General features: G+C 43.4%; 1 protein-coding gene across 4 annotated transcripts in view; it reads right to left on the bottom strand.

Annotated features, from left to right (window-relative positions):
- The window catches only part of EFCAB12 (EF-hand calcium binding domain 12), a 921,238-nt gene that overhangs the window by 71,982 nt on the left and 830,005 nt on the right, over positions 1-19,251 (bottom strand). The window contains exon 9 of one of the 4 annotated variants that reach the window (XM_069643452.1): positions 14,445-15,330. The exons of 2 other annotated variants lie outside the window; for them this stretch is intronic. In XM_069643452.1, the coding sequence (XP_069499553.1) occupies positions 14,688-15,330 (643 nt within the window). In that variant the 3' untranslated portion in view covers positions 14,445-14,687. Of the gene's footprint in view, positions 1-14,444; positions 15,331-19,251 lie in introns of those variants that run through there. One more of the 4 variants, XM_069643453.1, reaches the window with a different exon arrangement.

Here is a 19,251-nt window from a genome sequence, read left to right as displayed (position 1 = left end):
CTTTGATAGACTCCCAAAGCATTAATGTGTAGAGGAGGTGGGAGTAAAACAAAATGTTTCCCTTTAAAGATGCACAGAGTGCAACACAGCTTTTCCAAATCTTGTCTCCTGGCTAGAGGAGGAATCAAGACTGTAGAATTTAGTAAAAGTATGTGCGGACGGCCATGTGACAGCCGCACATATGTCTTTAATTGGAACTCCTCTTTGGAGAGCTGAAGAGGCTACGATACCCCTGGTTGAATGAGCCCTGAGATGTTGAGGGGGGATCTTTTCCTGTCAATTTATAACACTCTATAATAGTAAATATAATCCATCTTGAGATGGTTTATTTTGTAATAGGTAAACCTAATTTGTGCCCTGCATACCCCACAAACAATTGGTCTGCTTGCCTAATCCTAGCAAGTCTGCTAATGTAAAAACTCAAGGCACACCTTGGATCCAGTCTGTGCAATCTCTCTTCCTCTTTCCTTGGATGGGGGAGGAGGATAAAACGAGGGTAAGCTTATTTTTTGTGTGATGTGGAATTCTGAGACCACCTTTGGGAGAAAATTCGGCTTCACTTGGAGAACTACCTTATCTTTATGAAAGATTGTATGTGGAGGTTTGCAAGACAAAGACAATTTGCTCACTCTTCTGGCAGAAGTTAAAGCCACGAGAAATACTGTTTTAACAGTCAGAAACCTTAACAGGAATGAAGGGGTTTGAAAGGAGTACCCATTAGAAATATCAAGACTAGGTTTAGGTCCCACAGTGGAACCTGAAAAGGAGTTGGGAGAAAAACATTAGTTAACCCTTTCAGAAATTGAATCACTATGGGCAATTTGAAGTATGAAGGCTCCTCCACAGTGCGCTTGAAGATTGACAGCGCTGCGAGGTAGCCCTTGATTGTGCCAACTTGAAGACCTGAATTTGCCAAAATAGCAAAAAAGATAACACCATTAGTGTAGTACATGAAAAGGGTTCAATATTATTTTCTCTACAACGGTATAAAGATTTTGTTGCTGGCCTTCTGGCTGAAAGCAACACCTCCATTACGTCATCCGGGAGATCCCAATCCTTGTATCTTTCAGAAACCAGGCGTGAAGGTTGAGGGTCCTGATTTCCGGATGGAGAGCCCAACCTCCCTTCTACGAGAGAAGATCCTCTCTTTGTGGAAGATGAATCGGAGGACAGATGGTCATGTCTAGAAGATCCGGGTACCACGTTCTCCAGGCCCAATCCGGGGCAATTAGGATCATGGGTTTCCGAAATATTTTCAACCTCCTGATCATTTGAGGAATGACGGGGACTGGAGGACACACGTACAGAAGTGGAAACTCCCAGTCCACTATGAATGCGTCCCCTAGAGCTCCTCTCAGGGGAAATTCCCTTGAGCAATACTGATCGCACTTCCGGTTGATACTGGTGGCAAACAGATTCACTTGCGGGGTTCCCCAAAGGGCGAAGATCTCTTGAAGGACTTCCTGAGGTAGTTCCCACTCTTGGGAGACTGTGTTCTGCCTGCTCAGAGCGTCCGTGATCAAGATTTTCTCTCCGGCTACGAGAACTGCTGATAGAGATTAATTCTTGAATTGCCCAAAACCAGAGCTGCATTGCCTCTCTGCACAGTGGCAGTGACCCTACGCCTCCTCTTTTGTTGAGGTAGTGCATGGCCACTGTGTTGTCCGTCATTATCGGGACATTCCTTCCCTGTGCTGATGGCAGGAAAGCCTTCAGTGCTAGTCTGATCGCTCTCAGCTCTAATAGGTTGATGTGTAGTCTGGACTCCGATGGAGACCAAAGACCGCTGAAGGTCAAGTTGTTGGCATGGGCTCCCCACCCCGTGAGTGAGGCATCCGTGACTACTGTTATCTCCGGCCATGGTTGCCAAAACTGTTCTCCTTTCAAGATGTGCTCCCGACAGGCCCATCACTGAAGGTCTCGAGCCACTCTGTCCGGGATTAGTAGGCGATCTGACATCCTCCCTGAGAATTGTGACCACTGGGTCCTTAGTGCCCACTGGAGAGATCTCATTCTCACGCGAGTCTCTGGCACTAGGAAAATGCAGGATGCCATGAGGCCTAGCAACCTCAAAAAGTCGAAGGCTGGTAGACGTTGGGCATTTTGAAACCTGATGACCATCTGTAGAATATCTTGAGCCCTCACCTCTGGTGGCGAGGCTTTTCCCAGGGATGTGTCCAGGACTGCCTCAATGAACTGGAGTCTCTGTGATGGTATCATCTGTGACTTCTTTAAGTTGAGGGAGAAGCCCAACTTGTGGAGGAAGTGGCAAACATAATCTAGATGAATACTGAGCTTGTTCCGGGGACACTGCTCTGATCAACCAGTCGTCCAGGTAGGGATAGACATGAATCCCTTCCCTCCTTAGACTTGCAGCCACAACCGCCATTAGCTTAGTGAAGGACCCTCTGGGCGGAGGTCAGCCCAAATGGCAGAATTCGAAATTGATAATGAGAGTTGCCAATGGCGAACCTCAGGTACATCCTGTGCTTGTGATGGATAGTAGGCACATGAAAATAAGCATCCTGAAGGTCTAGAGATACCAACCAGTCCTGAAACTGGAGGGCCTGAAGGATCTGAGAAAGGGTTACCATCTTGAACTTGTCTTTCCTGAGGAATTTGTTTAATTCTCGCAAGTCCAAGATGGGTCTCAATCCTCCGTCCTTCTTCGGCATTAGAAAATAGGGGGAATACCAACCCTTGTTCCTCCCCGCTACAGGTGCCGGTTCTATGGAACCTTTCTCTAGCAGGTCTGAAATCTCCTGCATAAGGAGCGGGTCTGGAAGCTTCAAAGAGTTGTTCCCTGGTGGACGACTCTGAGGAGTGCGTAGTAAAGCAGGCAGTAACCTTAAGCAACTGTTTCCAATGCCCAAGCATCTGATTTAATAGCCTGCCATTCTGTCAGATGTTGAGTCAACCTGCCTCCTACTGGTGTTTTGTGTGGGGAGACCTCAGAGGGTTTTAGAAGCAACTGATGCAGATGCTGAGGGTAGAAGCAGCACCTGCTGATGCGGGGTTGGTACCTTTGACCCGTCCACCATGGGTGAATCGTCTCTGGCCCCTTTGAGCTGGCTGCCCTCTGACTTTTCCGAATGTGGAGTAAAAACGAAAGGGCTTCCACCTCCAGGACGTACCTGTGGTGCGATTTGGAGTTTGACGGATTGCAGCCCCAAGTGATTTTGCCGCCGCCTTTGAGGTTTGCAATTTCTCCAGGCTGTCATCAGCTTTTTTGCCAAATAGAGAGGTGCCGTCAAAGGGCTTATTCAGAAGTCTGGCTTGTACATCGGGAGCAAAACCAGACTTCCGCAACCACGCAAATCTGCAGATTGTGGTACTCGCCGCCATGGCTCTGCTGATGCGGTCAGCAGAGTCATTACCTGTTTGGAGGGACTCACACATCGCATCCTTCCCATCCTTGATGATGTTCAAGAATGCGTCTCGTTCCTCCTCTTCTGGGAGACAGTCAGCCGCTGATGAAGCGCACTCTCAAAGGGTGTGGCTGAATCTAGCTAGTGTGCAAGTGGCGTTAATAGACTTAAGTGCCAGACTTTTCTAGACATGGCATCAAAGCTTTTGTCATCTCTGTCTTGTGGTATAGTATGCCGACTTACTATTTGACGACGTCTCTGCCTGCACTACTAAATTCTCTGGAGTTGGGTGCTTACTTAAATATTCAGGGTCTGAGGCGGATACTCTGTACTTCGCAAAGAGCTTCTTATTTACTGCAGGTATAACTTCAGGTGTCTCCCAATTTGGAGCTATTTTTGGTGTCCAGACATTTGGTCGACCTAAAACTGGTCGAATGACATTTGGTCGACGCAATTTGGTTGAAAACCAAATGGGCAAATTTTTTTTTTCAATTATATATTTATTTTTCGGGTTTTCGTTTTTTACAAAAATGGGTTTTTAGAAAAAAAAGGGGGTGGGGGGGGACCATTTGTCTGGTCGACCAATTTTTTTCGACCAAATGTCTGGTAACCCTATTTTCCTCTGCAGTGCAGCATGAAAGGGGACTATAAGGTCTTCTTGAGGCCCTTTATCTAAGATGTCAGTAAGATCGTCTTGCTGGAAAGAAGGTGTAGGTGTTGTCCACCCCATACATTGCATAATTCTAGCCATAAGGGCTCTGTAAGGCATTTCTGCATATTCTCCAGGTTCTGGTCTAGCACATTCTGCTCTGGAGAGGTATCTATGCCACTGGCATCTTGTAAAGATTCTTGTAGATTTTCCAATCTGTTGTCCTCAGAAATGAGTTCCTCTGGAATGGGTACTGTTGTTCTTTGTAACCCAAAAGGTCTCTCATTGTCGGAGTCCTCCTCTTCCTCATATATAGAGGATAAAGCTCTGAAATAATCAGATCTTGAATAAGGGGTAAACCCCATTTCCAGAGAAGAAGGAGCGAAATTAGTGGATACTGCTTATGAAAAGGTTGTTGTTGTTGATGTAGACGTTACAGGTCTCGACAAACCCGCAAATGGCGTAGAAAAACTCGAAAAAGGGCCTCAATTTACTCGAGAGGACCGGAATCCTACTCGGTATCATCGATATTGTCAACGCCACTCTCAACGCCTTGGGCGGGACCTCTGGTGCCGGTAGCGTAGTTGAGGTTTGAGGCCTCAAGGACATATCCTTCATCGGGGTTGCCGAAGGTACCTTCAATGATGGCGTCGATGACGCAGTTTTACCCAATGATTTTTTTGTCTTTACTCGAGGGTTCATGGCGCTCTCAAGGGTTTTTATTCGCCGGGTTCGACGACTCACAGTGTTTGTTTTTCGGGTCTTTTACCTGGGGTATCACCTCTAGGCATCTCCGAGGGGGTCAAGGCCGCGTTCTCGAAGACCCTTAGCATTTTCTTGGGAAATTCCTCCCACTTAGCTGAAGAGCTGTGTTTAGTGGGGCAGGTGACCCTTTCTGGGGAATTCGAGGATGAAGAGAAGGGAGATCTATGACGCCTCTTCTTAGAGTGTCTCGATCTCGAAGAGTAGTGGGAACTGCTTCGAGATCTCGATCGGGAATGCTTCTTTCGCTGGTGAGGAGATGAATGTCTCGACTCAGCCAAGGACAATTTTGACGGGGTAGAAGATTTGACTGTCTTACCTCTTTCTAGCTTCCCCCTATGCTCCTTCAAGGCTTTCGCCGTCATAGACATGCAGTCCTCACATTCCAAACACTGGTGCTCTGATCCCAGGCACCACAAACAGATCCTGTGAGGGTCTGTTAATGATATCTTTTTACCACAATCTCGACATTTTTTGAAGCTGGACCGTGGCATCGATATTTCAGACGAAGATGCCATCATAGGATATAGTATTTTTTGAAGATTTTGAAGATTTTCGCTGAGTAGAACCAAGCGTTGCGTCTCCGAGGCTTACGAAGCGCAGAAAAAAGGAATTGAGCACCGGACGCTGGGCGAGACTATTTATACCTATGGTGACGTCGGCGCTGATACAGAGGCCTTCGAGGGACACCGACTCGAGGGACGTCGACGCGCAGCACCCTCTACTGTGAAAACATTTCCGAGCCCAGCATGCTGGAAATGAATTATCAAAGATAGGGAATACGTGGGAGGACACAATCCATTCGAAACCTGCATTATGTTTTGGAGGTACCAGGGGCTCTTCCATGTCGATAACCAGGGCGGGGTGGAGCGTTTGCTGCTGTGGTACTGTCCTTGGCTCATACAACAAAGCAGCACCAGTAAAGTCAGCACAGCCGGTGAGTCGGGTGAACTGATATGAGACCGACCTGTGTTAGACCCAAAGTTGCAAGTGGCAACATTGTATGGAGAAACCAAAAGAGAGTAGTGTGTGAATCGTGTGTGACGAACGATGCAAATATAATTGAATAAAAGAGGCGTGACAGAACTTTTGAAGCCAGGAAAGATACTGTACACAGAGTGGTCTGCCACCACGTGGGTGCTCATTCGAAGGTCTCGGTTAGGTATCCAGCTGGTTGGAAATTGTGTGGAATGAATGGGAGATTGAAGTGGTCCTGCAACGGGTCCAGCTAAACCCTGTGCACTTTCGAATGTCTTCGATAGTTAATGCAAACGGAAATTGGTCCGAACCCGGCTGAGGGAGACTAATTCTATAAAAGGAAGGATCTGAGCCCGGCAGAGGGGGATCCGAGGTGAACCGTGAGTCACCCAAGAAAGAACATTCTCTGAGCATTGTAACAAGGGATCTGGACCCGGAAAAGGGGGATCCAAAGTAGCGAACATTATAAGAAAAGGGATCTGAGTTCGGCTGAGGGGGATCCAGGGAGAAAAGTGAATCTTTTGAATTGAGTATTTGTGAGAAGAAAATAACTTTTCGTTTTGTTTTGGTACATCAGGCCCTCTGCATCAAGAGACTTTGATGAGTAAAGACATTTGAGTACAGAAGGCCCTGATACTGGAAATTTAACTGTGTCCTTGTGCTGAAGTAGCCAAAGAGTGCGCTATAATCGAGTAAACCGCCTTGTCCCATGCTAAAAACGAGGCAAACAGAGGCCAACGGCCTAAACATCCTGACTTATCATTTTGAACAACGCTTTCTGTTAGGGAGAATTCTCATTCTATGGCTAATTTCCCTCACCTAGTGAGTCCCCCAGCAACTTTGCTGGATTTCTGCGAGTTTATTTTTCCACTTGGTAAGAGTGTGAGCCTTTTTTTCCCACTCTTACATGTGTTTTGCCATGTGTATTTTTACTGTTTGTGTAATAGTGGGCTCTGGAGGACCCCACTCCATGAACCCACTTTTCATGTGTGTTACCCAGCACCTTCTGTGCACTAACACAGGGATGTCTTTGAGACTTCCCCCTGACTCCATTTTCTGGGGCTGACTACTGTTCCCCAGAAAACAGGTAAAGTTGCCATTTACTTTACATAGTCATTTTAAAAACTACAGACCCAGTACACCCCATCTTACGTGGAGTACTGAAAAGGGTTCATTCCTATCCCTTTTTGTCTGTGCCTCACTGATCTTTGTTTTGCTCTTTTAACATTCAGACTTGGCTGGTGGCAGTGGTATCTACCCAAACTTTTCTACCGCGATAATATTATATAAACGTGGTACTGTTCCAGGCTATCATAGTAGCCTCGAACATAAACCTGCTTGACCAAATGCTCTTTATTTTGGCTCCGGTCGGGTTTATTCGCCATTTCTTTTTGTTAAAGTCCTTCTTGTGTTTTACTTTGCGTGGCAAACCAGGTTTGCCTTCTTTGTTCACTGTCTTTTGGCGGGCTTCTCTCAAGAAGCCCTCCTTTTGGCGCCTAGGTATCTAGGTGGGCTAAATGTGAGGGAGGGGTGTAGTCACCCCCTGCACAAGGTATCCTAGGAAACCCAAGTCACACTTTGGCATGACTGGCTAAGGTGGTTGTCCGGGCTGGACAACCCCCCCTGCTGTGTGATTCGCATAAAATGCAGGACTCTTGGGCAGGAAGTCAGAGTCGCCCCTGGAACTGCAAGGAACCGAAGAGAAGCGGAGAAGAAGACGGCTGCTGCAACTACCAAGTCCCGTTGAGGCCCTGCTGCAGTCCTGAGCTATATACCCTTCAACGATAAGCGAAGATCCAGTCCGGAGTCTTCTTCCCTTGAGCTTAGTGGGATCAACCAGCTCATCTTCCACAGCTAGAGGATCCTCTTCGTGGTCGAAATCGCTGCACACTGCTGTAGTGGTCCGGATAGGCATCTCTGGAGCCTCTCCTGTTTTTAAGGAGCGCACCTTTTATTCACCGTCGCTGCTGCTGGCCTCATCCCTGGGTAGTGCAGATCACTCCAGACGTCGTCCTTTTTGTCTCCACGACTGAAGCTCCAGGAACCGTGAGTCTGCAGGAAACTGCCAGGAACAACTTCCGTAGCACCAGCATCTTCAAAGAATACCGTACTGTGTTCAGCTCCGAGGAACTAGGGTGAAACCTTTTTCTCCTCATCCAAGGCTTGCCCTTGTCTTCCTTCCATCTTATAACATTTGCTTCCTCTGTTGACAATAGCCAAGTACTCCTGGTAATCCTCAATTGTGAACTATCTGACTGTGTGATCCTCGACAACAGGAACCCGGTTCCACTTGACACTGGCACAGGCCTATTGACTTTTATCTCCTTGTCAGAAAGTGTGCTCTGATTCTGTCTGCCTTGACAAAAGTATTGTCTATGATTTTTGACCCAACTCTCTTTTGTTAACTCAGGTGCTAAGTGTGTTTTAACTCTGGTAACATTTCTTCCCGCGGATCCGCGTATCTTTAGTAAGACCGAACTGTCATTACTGTCAAAAACTGATCGCATATGTATTCCTGGTAACGCCTTTTGTTTCATAACACTGGTCTGTCAAATCATTACCTCGAGTTGTTCTGCACAAAGAGAATTGGTTGTGTGTAGTGTTTTTAACATGTGGTTTTAATTTAATAGAAGTGAAGTGTTTTGCAAGATGATGGTCTAGTAATAAATGTACTTTTACTTTTCAACCAAAAACCTTGAGTCAGTGTTTGCTTGAGTCACAGTAATTGTGGTCCTTTGTGTAATTTCTACTACTGCTCATTTGCTCTTGAGAGGAGTCTGGCTGCTCCGCTACTGCTACCACTTTAACAGTGTAGTACAGGCTTGTACCAAAGGTGAACTTGTACTACCACTTGTAGTCTTAATTGTGTGTAGTGGTCCCTAAGGGCACTGCACAGGATTCTGCCTAACACTTTCTATTTGTATTTAGCGGTTAGGATTGGCAATAGTTTTCTTCAATATAGGCCCGTTATTTTGACAAGACACCACTAGGACTGCGTTATTATTTGATGGTTGTAGCTTGCTCCCATTCGTAGATTTAGGATTAGATAGGTATTTATCACACCATTGTTGAACTTCACTAAACCCCCTTGAACTGTGGTCACTTGTGACTGTCTTACTGTTGATACCATGCCTTCCTTACACTGTATTTCTGGTTGTTTTAACATTTGCTCTTGGTTTCCCCCAAATCTGCATTTCATACTCTTGTGGCTGGGGTTCATATTTGCAATATCCCTTGTTGGTTTGCAAACAATCTTTTTAATGTCTCTGTGATTGATCCCGACTATAGAGGAGATGTTAAAGTGTTGATGCAAAAAAATGGAAAGAAGGTGTACCAAGTTAAAGCTGGGGAAAGGATGGCACAAAGCATATTGGAACTAGCTATGTTTCAGAGACCAGAAGAGTTTTTGTTGTATACTGAGCCAGTTCAGGTGATGCAGGTATTGAGAGGTGCTGTAAGGCTGCAAGGTGGTCAAGTGTGGAATATGGCTATAGTGGCAAGAGTGAAGTGAATGAAATAAGTGGTGTGTTACTCAGGACTGTGACTTTTTCAACGCTGCTTATAGCGTCAGATGTTTCAGTGGCAAAGGGATTGTTCTTTTATTGTTACATGCAGTTGTTTCTTTGTATATAGTTGTTTGTTTAGTTTACTGGATTGTGTGAGGGGTAAAGGATGGAGGTGTGTTGCAATGTATCCGTCTGCGAAGGTATGGAACCTTGGGGTGGAATGTAGAGTGTTTCTAATGTGATGTAGAATGTTATTCTTCAGATTACGGCGGCTGGCCACTTGTCCGCCAGTGGCTGTGTGGGGGTCTTTTAATTCTGTATAACCTCTTAAATAAAACACTTAATTGCCTATTAAGAAGTGTGCGGCTGCCATTCCTACAGGTTAAGAATTATGAGCAAACTGGAAGAGGAACTCAGAGTTCTGAGAAGGCTCATCTTGACCCAATAGTCCCAGTTCATATAGAAAGAGAAGAGATTATTCTTGACTTAGCTTTTACACAGTATAATGATCCTTTGTTAGCAGAAACCTTTAAATCAGGTAATAAGTGAGGAAAAGGGAATGAAGAAAAGAGGTCAATTTATTTTCGAAAAGAATGGGTTGTTGTATCGAGGTTATGTAGATCTATTGGGTAAACCAAGAACACAGATTGTGACCCATAGGATTCTTAAACATATTGTACTAGAAATTACACATACTCTAACTGGGGGATATTTAGGAACAGCTAAAATACAAGCTCAAATTTGGAATAGATTCTATTGGCCAGGTTTTTATGCTGATAACGAAATGTGTGCGATTTATGTCAAAATACCAGTACTAAAATGACTTCCTCCCGCTCCCTTACAACCATTACCTATAATTGATGTTCCTTTTTCTAGAATTGGTATGGATATAGTTGGTCCATTAGAAACATCAAAATTAGGTAATAAGTATTTATATCAGTCATTCTAGATTATGCAACCAGATACCCTGAAGCCTTTAACAATACTTCATAACAGATTTTGAAACATTTATTTCCATTTTTTTTCTGAATTGGGTTTCCAAAAGAATTTTCGACTGATCAAGGGTCTACCTTTATGAGTAAACTCATGCTGGAGGTGAAAGATATCCTTCAGATTAAAACTTCTATTTATCATCCAGAGACTGCTGGGCTGGTTGAAAGATTTAACCAAACGTTGAAACACATCTTAAAGAAATTAGTTGAGGCAGATGGAAAGAATTGGGATATTATGATAACTTGGGCCCTATTTGCCAATCGGAAAACTCTTCCGTCATCTACTGGAGTTTCTCCCTCTGAGCTATTGTATGGAAGAGAACTCAGGGATGTGCTGGATATGTTGTGTGAAACCTGGGAAGAAAGAGAAAGGGCCACTATTCCATTGTCACAAACTGCACAAAGATTGAAAGAGCATCTGACAGCAGTTAGAAATATAGTCCAACTTAATATTAGAGCTCAAGAACATCAGAACGAATGTTATGATAAGAAGGCAGTAATTAGCTCTTTTTCCATAGGTCAAAAGGTATTGGTACTTCTTCCCTCATCTGATAACAAAATGCTTTCTAGATGGCATGGACCATATGAAATACTCTAACAAATGGGACCATATAATTATAAGATCTCACAACCTGATCAAAAAATGAAAACCCATAATTATCATGTCAATCTACTTAAAGAGTGGAAGGAAAATCCAGAGAGAGATGTTTCAACCATGCTAACAAGCCTCTTATCGGAAGGAAATTAGGTAAATCAGTTAGTTTCTCCCAAGTTATCTCAAAATCAGAAGCAAGACCGGTTAGACTTTTAACAACAATTTCCTGATGTGTTTCGACCTGAACTAGGAAAAGTGAAAGGAGTAAATCATTATATACATACTCCCCCTGGACAAGTAGTTCACAAAAAAACCCTATACGATCCCTGAAAGCAGAAGAAGGATCATCCAGGATGAAATAGAGACTATGTTAAAGGCGGATATTATTGAACCATCACAAAGTCCTAGGTCTTCTATTGTTTTAGTTGCCAAACAAAACAACTCTTGGATGTTCTGTATAGATTTCAGAAAAGTGAATGAAGTGTTCCAATTTGACAGCTACCCAATTCCCAGGATAGATTACTTAATTGATATATTAGAAGATGCCGAATACCTTTCTACCATCAACCTGACTAAAGGTTATTGGCAAGTCCCAGTGAACCGAGGTGATAAACCCAAGACTGCTTTCTCCAATCCCCTTGGGTTATTCAAATTTAAAGTATTACCTCTTGGATTACATGGGGCCCCTGCTACTTTTCAGAGACTGGTGGATCAGGTGTTAAGACCTTTGTCATTTTTGTGGGGCTTATATTGATGACATCATCATATATAGTAACACTTGGCCTGAACATATGTCACCCTTGTATCAGGTCACCAGGGCATTAAGAAAGCAGGCCTTACTGGCAATCCAAAAAATGTTGCTTGGCTAGATCTGCGGTAAAGTATTTGTGGTTCTTTGTAGGGAATGACTTAGCTCAATCTCAGCCTGACAAAGTCAGAGCTGTAATGGAAACAGCATCCCCAAAAACTAAGAAAGATGAGCTTGTTTAAGCCTTGTTGGTAATTATCGAAGATGTATTCCAGATTTGTCTTCTATTTCTGCCCCCTTACTGATGAACTTAAGGATGTTGAACCGGAGAAACTTAATTCGCAGCCAGATCATCAGAAATGTTTTGATACATTAAAACATATATTGAATAATGAGCCTGTTCTGAAGGTGGTAGATTTCAATAGACAAGTTATTTTGCAAACAGATGCTTCACATATCGGTCTTGGGGCAGTATTATCTCAAAACCAACGATGACGATATAGAACATCCTATCCTTTATATTAGTAGCAAACTGTTTTCCCGGAAAAAGAACTATGCTACTCTAGAGTTGGAAGCCCTTGCCATCAAATGGACTATAACAAACTTGAAATACAATTTAACAGATTAATTAATGATCATGCTTTCTTTAAATGGTTAAGACTAAGAAAAGATACCAATTCTAGAATCATGCGCTTTTAGATTGACAGCCCTATTGTTTCTCTGTTGAACTTCGAAAAAGGAAAGGAAAAAGGTAATGGTGATTTCATTTCTCGGTTCCCAATAGAGGCTTGAGACAACCAGCGACATTAGGGGAAGGATATGTGATGAATCAGCAATGATTCCCCCGGAGAACCTGGCTTGGAACCCTTCTCATGTGGCCAGGGAAAGGCAGACTTTTTATGATTCTGACCATGGGGGTGGTGTTCTGCAAGGGGATCATATGGGGGGGAACCGGTCAGCAAAACTGGGAACCCCACTTTTTTAATTTTCCCCAAAATCCCACACTTCTAATGGCTTTTTGTAGCATAGAAGGAATAAGAACACCCAATATGGTTGTTGGGGACTTCAAGTCCCATAATTCCCTAAGTACCAGGATGAGCTAGAGGGCGTCAGAGCAATGTTGCAGGAGTAGTCAGCTTGTTAAAGCAAATGACCCACGCCTGAGGGAGGCAGCGAGGCTTAAAAGCCCCCACCAGGTGCAGGCCAGTAGTAGTAGCTGGAATAGCAGAAGGAGGAAGTAGAGTAGGCACATTTTTGGCAGTCAAAGCCAAGTTGGAGGAAAGAGAGGGCGCCAGGACGATTGCGGGGCAGATTACAACTGCCGGTCCTGAGAGGGTCATTTTTCATTCTAAGCCTGAAGTGCAGAGGTTGCACAGCAGGAAGCATGAAGAAAGAAGGCTTTCCCCCATGTGTACCGAATTGGAGAGATTGCGCAGCAGAAAGTGCGCAGGAGCCTGTTGCTGGGGGCTGGTATGCACCAGAGTGTCTCAGGAGCAAGTAGAGCTCTGTGTCAAAGTGGCGGGAACTAAGGCAACTTCATCGAGGTAGTGTGTCAATTCGAGAAAAGCCAAAGAAGTGAAAGTCCTGAGGCACACAAAGGAATCAAAGGGGAAGAAAGAAGCCAGTGAGTGTTACCGAGCGTTCTAATCACTTTTGTGTATTCAAGGCAGGCAACGGTAGCACGAAAGAGTCACTCGTGAGCAAGTGAAATTGCTTTAAACCCGATCATTGATTGTCGGACAATGAATCCAACAGAAGTAATATTCGTGTATGAGCGAAACTGTTTTGATGTTAGTATTTAAATACCGTACTAAGGAAAACATCTTAAATACTAATCGCGTATGCCGAAAAGAGATTCTAAAGTGAAGGCTAACTGAAGAATCATTTACAAAGCAGCAGAAAACATTGTAGCATTGAAACCAAGTGACTACCCTTTAAGATTGTGAGTTAAAGTGAACATACACGCATTGCCCAAAGCCAAGAGTTATACAAGCATTGCCCAAAGCGAAAAGAGGCTAACAACAAGGCATACAATTAAGTGCACATGGCTAACAGGAAGAGAAGTGGCGAATTACATGTTTTTAAGGATGAAGCTTCTTGACTGTGATTGTTCCATGAAGTTAATCTGATATAAAAACTCACATTGCCAAAGCCAAGAGGAAGAAATAAAAAATCATATCCTTCAAGGTATTTGGTTACTGGTGTGGCAGAAAGACAAGCATGGCAAAGAGGATGCCCTTCCCGAAGGTGAATGTTCAGAAGAAGAAGTGCTTTGCTTGCATGAAAGTGTTGAAGAGCACTAATGTGAATCTTGCTTTTTCTGAAATGTTGTTGAAGCTGTTGTGAACTTGCGGTTGTCAGTAGATCTAGAACTTCAGAACCACTGTTGGTGGTGGAAAACTGTTGGGCAAGGGAGTAAACACGTGCTGTGCATCTGTAAGAATCTTTGTTTCTTTGAATCTTATAAGTTGTGGCAAATCATCCTGACCAAGAATATCATTGATGCTAGTTGAAGGACTAAAAATATCTAGGCAAGAAAGAAGAGGAACCTTTCCTTTGTTACAATTTGGATTAGTTGAACTTTCTTTTTACAAGTTGAAGGTGCAAAGAACTGCACTGGAACTTTGTTGCACACCAGGATTTCCTTATTTCTTTTTTTGTTGAACAGTGGTACGGAATTCAACTTAAAACTTGGGGAAGGGGAATTCACCAAGTTTGTAAAGAGAGACTGTGAATACATTACAAATGCAATTATTGTTGTTGTGAATTGCCATATATTTTCGTGTGTATTTTTTTAAATTATTATTTGGTTAACAAAGTAACCTTTAACAAAGCATACAAAACATTTATTTATTTATTTATTTGTTTACAATTCAATGAAATGAATTTTTACAAACAGTTGAGAGCGACAGCAACCCTTAATGAGATGCGCCGCGAGCTTTCATGTAGTTATGTCAGATTCCTGGTGAGAATAGGATTACCTCTTCCAGGTCAATGTAATGTTTAGATGGAGTTGGTTGGGCTCAAGCGGACGTAAAGGGCCGAATGCGTAAAAGATACCAGAGGAAGCTTAATCTCCCGGATTACCATTATGGTGATAAAGTGGTGGCTTTGGAGGTATTGCTCTCGTTCGTGGTTTGTGAACTGGAACTGATCATTTCAAAGGCAGACTCCAGGATTTTGACAGTCGCGATTGTCCATCTGGTTTTTTCTCCCGACATTAACCTGTTCCACCACATAAGTTCTTCTTCCTCTCCGAAAGATGTGTGTTCGCAGACCAGTGTCGATAGGTAGGTGGCTCGAATTTTTCTCACCATAGGACATCTGAGTAAAAGATGTTTAATTGATTCTGTCGTAGTGAGATTGTGGCAAAGGCGACAGATAGTGTCAGTTGAACTGGATCTGATTGCTAAAATTTCTCTCGTCAGCAGGAGGTTGAAGCGAGCTCGCATGAAGAATTTTCTTAGCTGTTGACTTGGGAACTTCGAGCAGTATGGGATAGGTACGTTGAGTCTGTTAAAGGTGGGTGGGAGATTCATGGTCAGTTTGTTTGTTTGAGCTTTCGATAGAGTCAGGATCCAATCAAGTTCCTTTAACTTTCTTTTAACTCTTTCCGGATTGTGCTTCAGATCTTCGACTGAGCATGCTATGTCTGATAGCTTTCCTTTTAAGTTATCTGACCATGCGGTTAAGTTCGTTGTTCGCTGCTTTGCGATTTCATCAGCTACGATTCTGTAGACATTTACAAATTACAAGTTAAAACAGGGTTAAGACAAAACAGAAAGGAAACATAAAAATGCAAAAATAAAATAAATCATATTGTCATTTTTCCTGGTTCTAAAACTTCTTTTAAAAAATGAACTGTGGACACCATCCAGTCATTGGTACCATACGAATTCATAACTCTTCCACACTCTTTCAGTAGGGACCTGGACATAGTGTTGGATGAGGTGACCAAAATAAAACATACGCCTCGCCTCCAAGGCCCTGCAATGCAATTTTCTGTGTATTTTATGTGCAAGTGTGAGGGACAGATAGCCTTTGTTATAGTGTTTCCTTCAGTTTATTTTAGGCAGGGAAATCGTCCGGGTAGGGATAGTGAGGCATTCATTGAAACCAATGATTTTATAAAATGGAATTTGTTTAAAAATCCTCTAAAAGTTGTCCGCCTCACACTTATTATAATTTTTTTTTTAAAGTTGTTTTTATTGGCATTTCAATATTATAATAACAAACAGTTCCCATCCCGTCCCCGGCCCCACAACTCTCGTGCCCCCCTGCCTATCTCCCACCTGCTGTGTAGCTGGGTAAACTCAAATCTGTTAAATGTACCACTATATTACATTTTCGTAATTTGACACATTAGGCAATACCCAACAAGCACAATTTTTGAGGCAGTAATGAATATTAAAGTCTTCATGTAAAAATGGAAACACCACAGAGAGTGATCCCCCTGCAAGGAATATGTCATCAATTCCAGTGGTAAAAAGTTCCACACTTTGTAGAACCATTCTTAAATATGAAGTGGATCTCTTTGCTTCCAGTTATGAGCAATCACAAGTAGGGCAGCTAATTGCATTATAGCATACGTTTTCTGAACTGATTTCGGGCATCGTCTGAGATCATCTTCAATCGTGACCAGCAGGCAAGCTCCTAAAGAGCGAGGTGTGCAAATGGTGAACATTTCACACAGATATTTATTCACCTCTCCCCAATACATTGGCAGTTCCGGGTAATTCAGCCATACAGTTCCCCACTAATCCACATTCCCTCCAACATTTGTCAGATGTAGTAAGTTTCATTTGACCAAGGCGAGCTGGAGTGTAGTGCCGTTGCACCATGAGTTTGTACCAACATTTTTTGATTTGAATCGATCTAGTGAGTTTGGGTATTGTTTTCCATAAAGTTTCCCATTCCTGGTCAGTAACCGCCTCCCCCAGTGTAGCCTGCCAACGTTTGATATAGCTAATCGTCGCTTTTGGTGGTACTTCCCCCAATATGTTGCATACATTAGAAATAAGGGCCTTATTCCCTGGCTTGGATGACAGAAAATTCTCAAAAGGTGTTAACTCCCTTGTGGCCGCAGCCTTGAGGAGCCAGAATCGGGTGTTTCACCTGAAAATATAGAAACCTGGATTTTTCGTGTAGCCCAAACTCCTGTTTTGCATTGTGTGAATGATTTTAGCGCTATCCCAGAGAACGTATCTCTCAGCTTCTCACACCCTGCAGCTTTCCATTCCCTAAATGCGTTTGGTTCTAAGCCTGGAGTGAACTGGGGATTAAAGAACAGGGGTGTAAAAGGTGAGGGAAATGTTGTTTAGCCGTGTTTGTTAACAGCTGCGTCCCAGATATTTCCCACTGTATTCATTATTTCACAAGCATGTATGTTGGCTGGACGGTCTGGTTTCGGTAATCACAGTGCGTCCCTGAGTTTGGGTCCCCCCATTGCTTATTCCATCTGTACCCACCGCTTCTCGGGTGCACCCATGGACCATTCCTTTATCACCCGTAGTTGAGCAATGCAATAGTATATCAGGAAATTGAGAAGGCCCATCCCTCCTTTTGCTGGTGGCAGCATAAACGTGGTTAGAGCTATCCACAAAGTTTTGTTTTGCCTCACGAAAGCCGAAACTGCCCTATCTATTTTGAGAAAAAAATGATAGAGAGTCTATAATGGGTATCGCTTGGAATAGGTAGATGCTTTAGGGAGAGTAACCATTTTCACAGTAGTGATTCTGCCCAGCTACGAGATCATCCCATTTTTTTTATTGTGATTCAATTTCTTTAAGTAAGGGAGAACATTTAGCTGCATATAAGCCTTTAAGTGTTGGGGTGATTTCGTACCCCCAATAATTTGATTCTCTTTCGCCCACCCAAGTTGAGTCCGTGCCTGCAAACCAAGAGGCGCACGTTTGCGTAGTGCGGTGTTGAGTGCTATTTCCCTGTCTTGCTGTTGGACCACATCGTTTGTGATCATTTGCTGAACCCTTCTTTGATCATTGGATGATCACAACCAAGCAAACACAAATAGGCTCCACCCCTCCACTTCCAGTATTCGCTATAAAAACTAAAAATTGCGCACGTTTGTGGAATGCAGTGTTGAGTGCTGTTTTGCTACCTCGCTGTTGGGTCACATCGTTTGTGATCATTTGCTGAACCCCTCTTGGATCATTGGATGGTATGCTCTGCCTGGACTCTTACCTCTTATTCAGTCTTCATCGCTGCCATGGACATAATCTAACGTTATCTATCTATCTTCCTTTATTGATACTGCTTTATTTGTTAAAGGATCACAACCAAGCAAACACAAATAGGCTCCGCCCCTCCACTTCCTGTATTTGCTATAAAAACCAAAAGTTACACGCATTTGTGCGCACATGTTTGCGGAGTGCAGTGTTGAGTGCTGTTTCGCTGTTTGGCTGGTGGCTGGTAAATGCTATTATATTTATGTTTTGTCTGCATAATTGTTAATCATTTTGAATTATCCCTCTGAATTGAGTTTAAACAATTGTTACTTGGAACTTACATGTCTGGCTTATACTCACTAAAGATAGCCATGCCTACCAGAAAAGCAATGAGTAAACTCTTTGTTCAGCCAAAACGCACTGCCACAAGAAATGGGAATGCTTCGAGTCTAACTCGGATCGGTGGTTCTTCCTAACGTACTCGCTCGCAGTCCTTGACTGTCGATATACAAGGTCTTTGCACCGCTGATTCTACCATTAAGACTATTTTGAAATGTGTTACTAGCATTCCTGTTCTCACCTCCTTTCCTACTCCAGTAACTCAGCAATTTGCTAAGCCTCCGCGTGTTGACTTGTCCCTAATTGACTTATGTACCCCGCCGGATTCTCTAGTAGCTGCCGGTTTTTCATCGTCTGCTGCTAGCCTGATCCAGGCTTCTGATACATCTTGCCAACAAACTGTTGCGGTGCAGCTACAGCCACGACTAATAACAAATCCAAGCGGCATCATAAACAACAACGCTTGTTCTGTAAGCACAACCTCAGCCCAAATGCATATTTGCCCCATATCATCTCCTACCTCCATTCATTCCTAATTAAACATTCAGGTAAATGTCTATCAGGATTTAAACGCCATCTCTACTTCTTGTCTGACTGTTGCAGACTTAACTGAAAATGCCTGTGTACTCCTCATTTCTGTAGAAACAGTTACCATCCCCCAGTGCCCACCCTCCTTTCTGCTTATTGTCTGTCCAACTAATTTGTCCCAGTCTCCTATAATGTTTGCCAACTCTACTCACAATTCGTCTATCCTTTTAATCTATTTTACTAATCCTACTCCTCTTGAATCAACCTTTCCACTGTTACATCGGCCAAACTCTCAGCAAATTTCTACCCCACCTTTCATAGAATGAACATTACATGCTATGAATACAGCTTTACTATCCTTGACCAAGCTGTATGAGACCTTATATGCTAAAATTAATTTTCAAACCTCCCTAATGATGTAGATCCTGGGTGTGACGCTCAAGCACCATTTCTTACTCCCCTTTGTGGCAAATTTGATGGTGAGATACCACCTGCACCCACCAATAGGGTAACATTGGCAGAAAGGGAAATTACACGTCCTCATGAAACTTCCATCTCTCCTTCAGTTGTAACTGCCTCGATCATTGTAGCCTCTGACTCT

Source organism: Ambystoma mexicanum, chromosome 2p (assembly GCF_040938575.1).
Source record: "Ambystoma mexicanum isolate Mex_15411 chromosome 2p, UKY_AmexF1_1, whole genome shotgun sequence".
Lineage (NCBI taxonomy): Eukaryota > Metazoa > Chordata > Amphibia > Caudata > Ambystomatidae > Ambystoma > Ambystoma mexicanum.
Note: the sequence above shows the minus strand (reverse complement) of the source record. Positions and strands in the feature narration are given on the sequence as shown.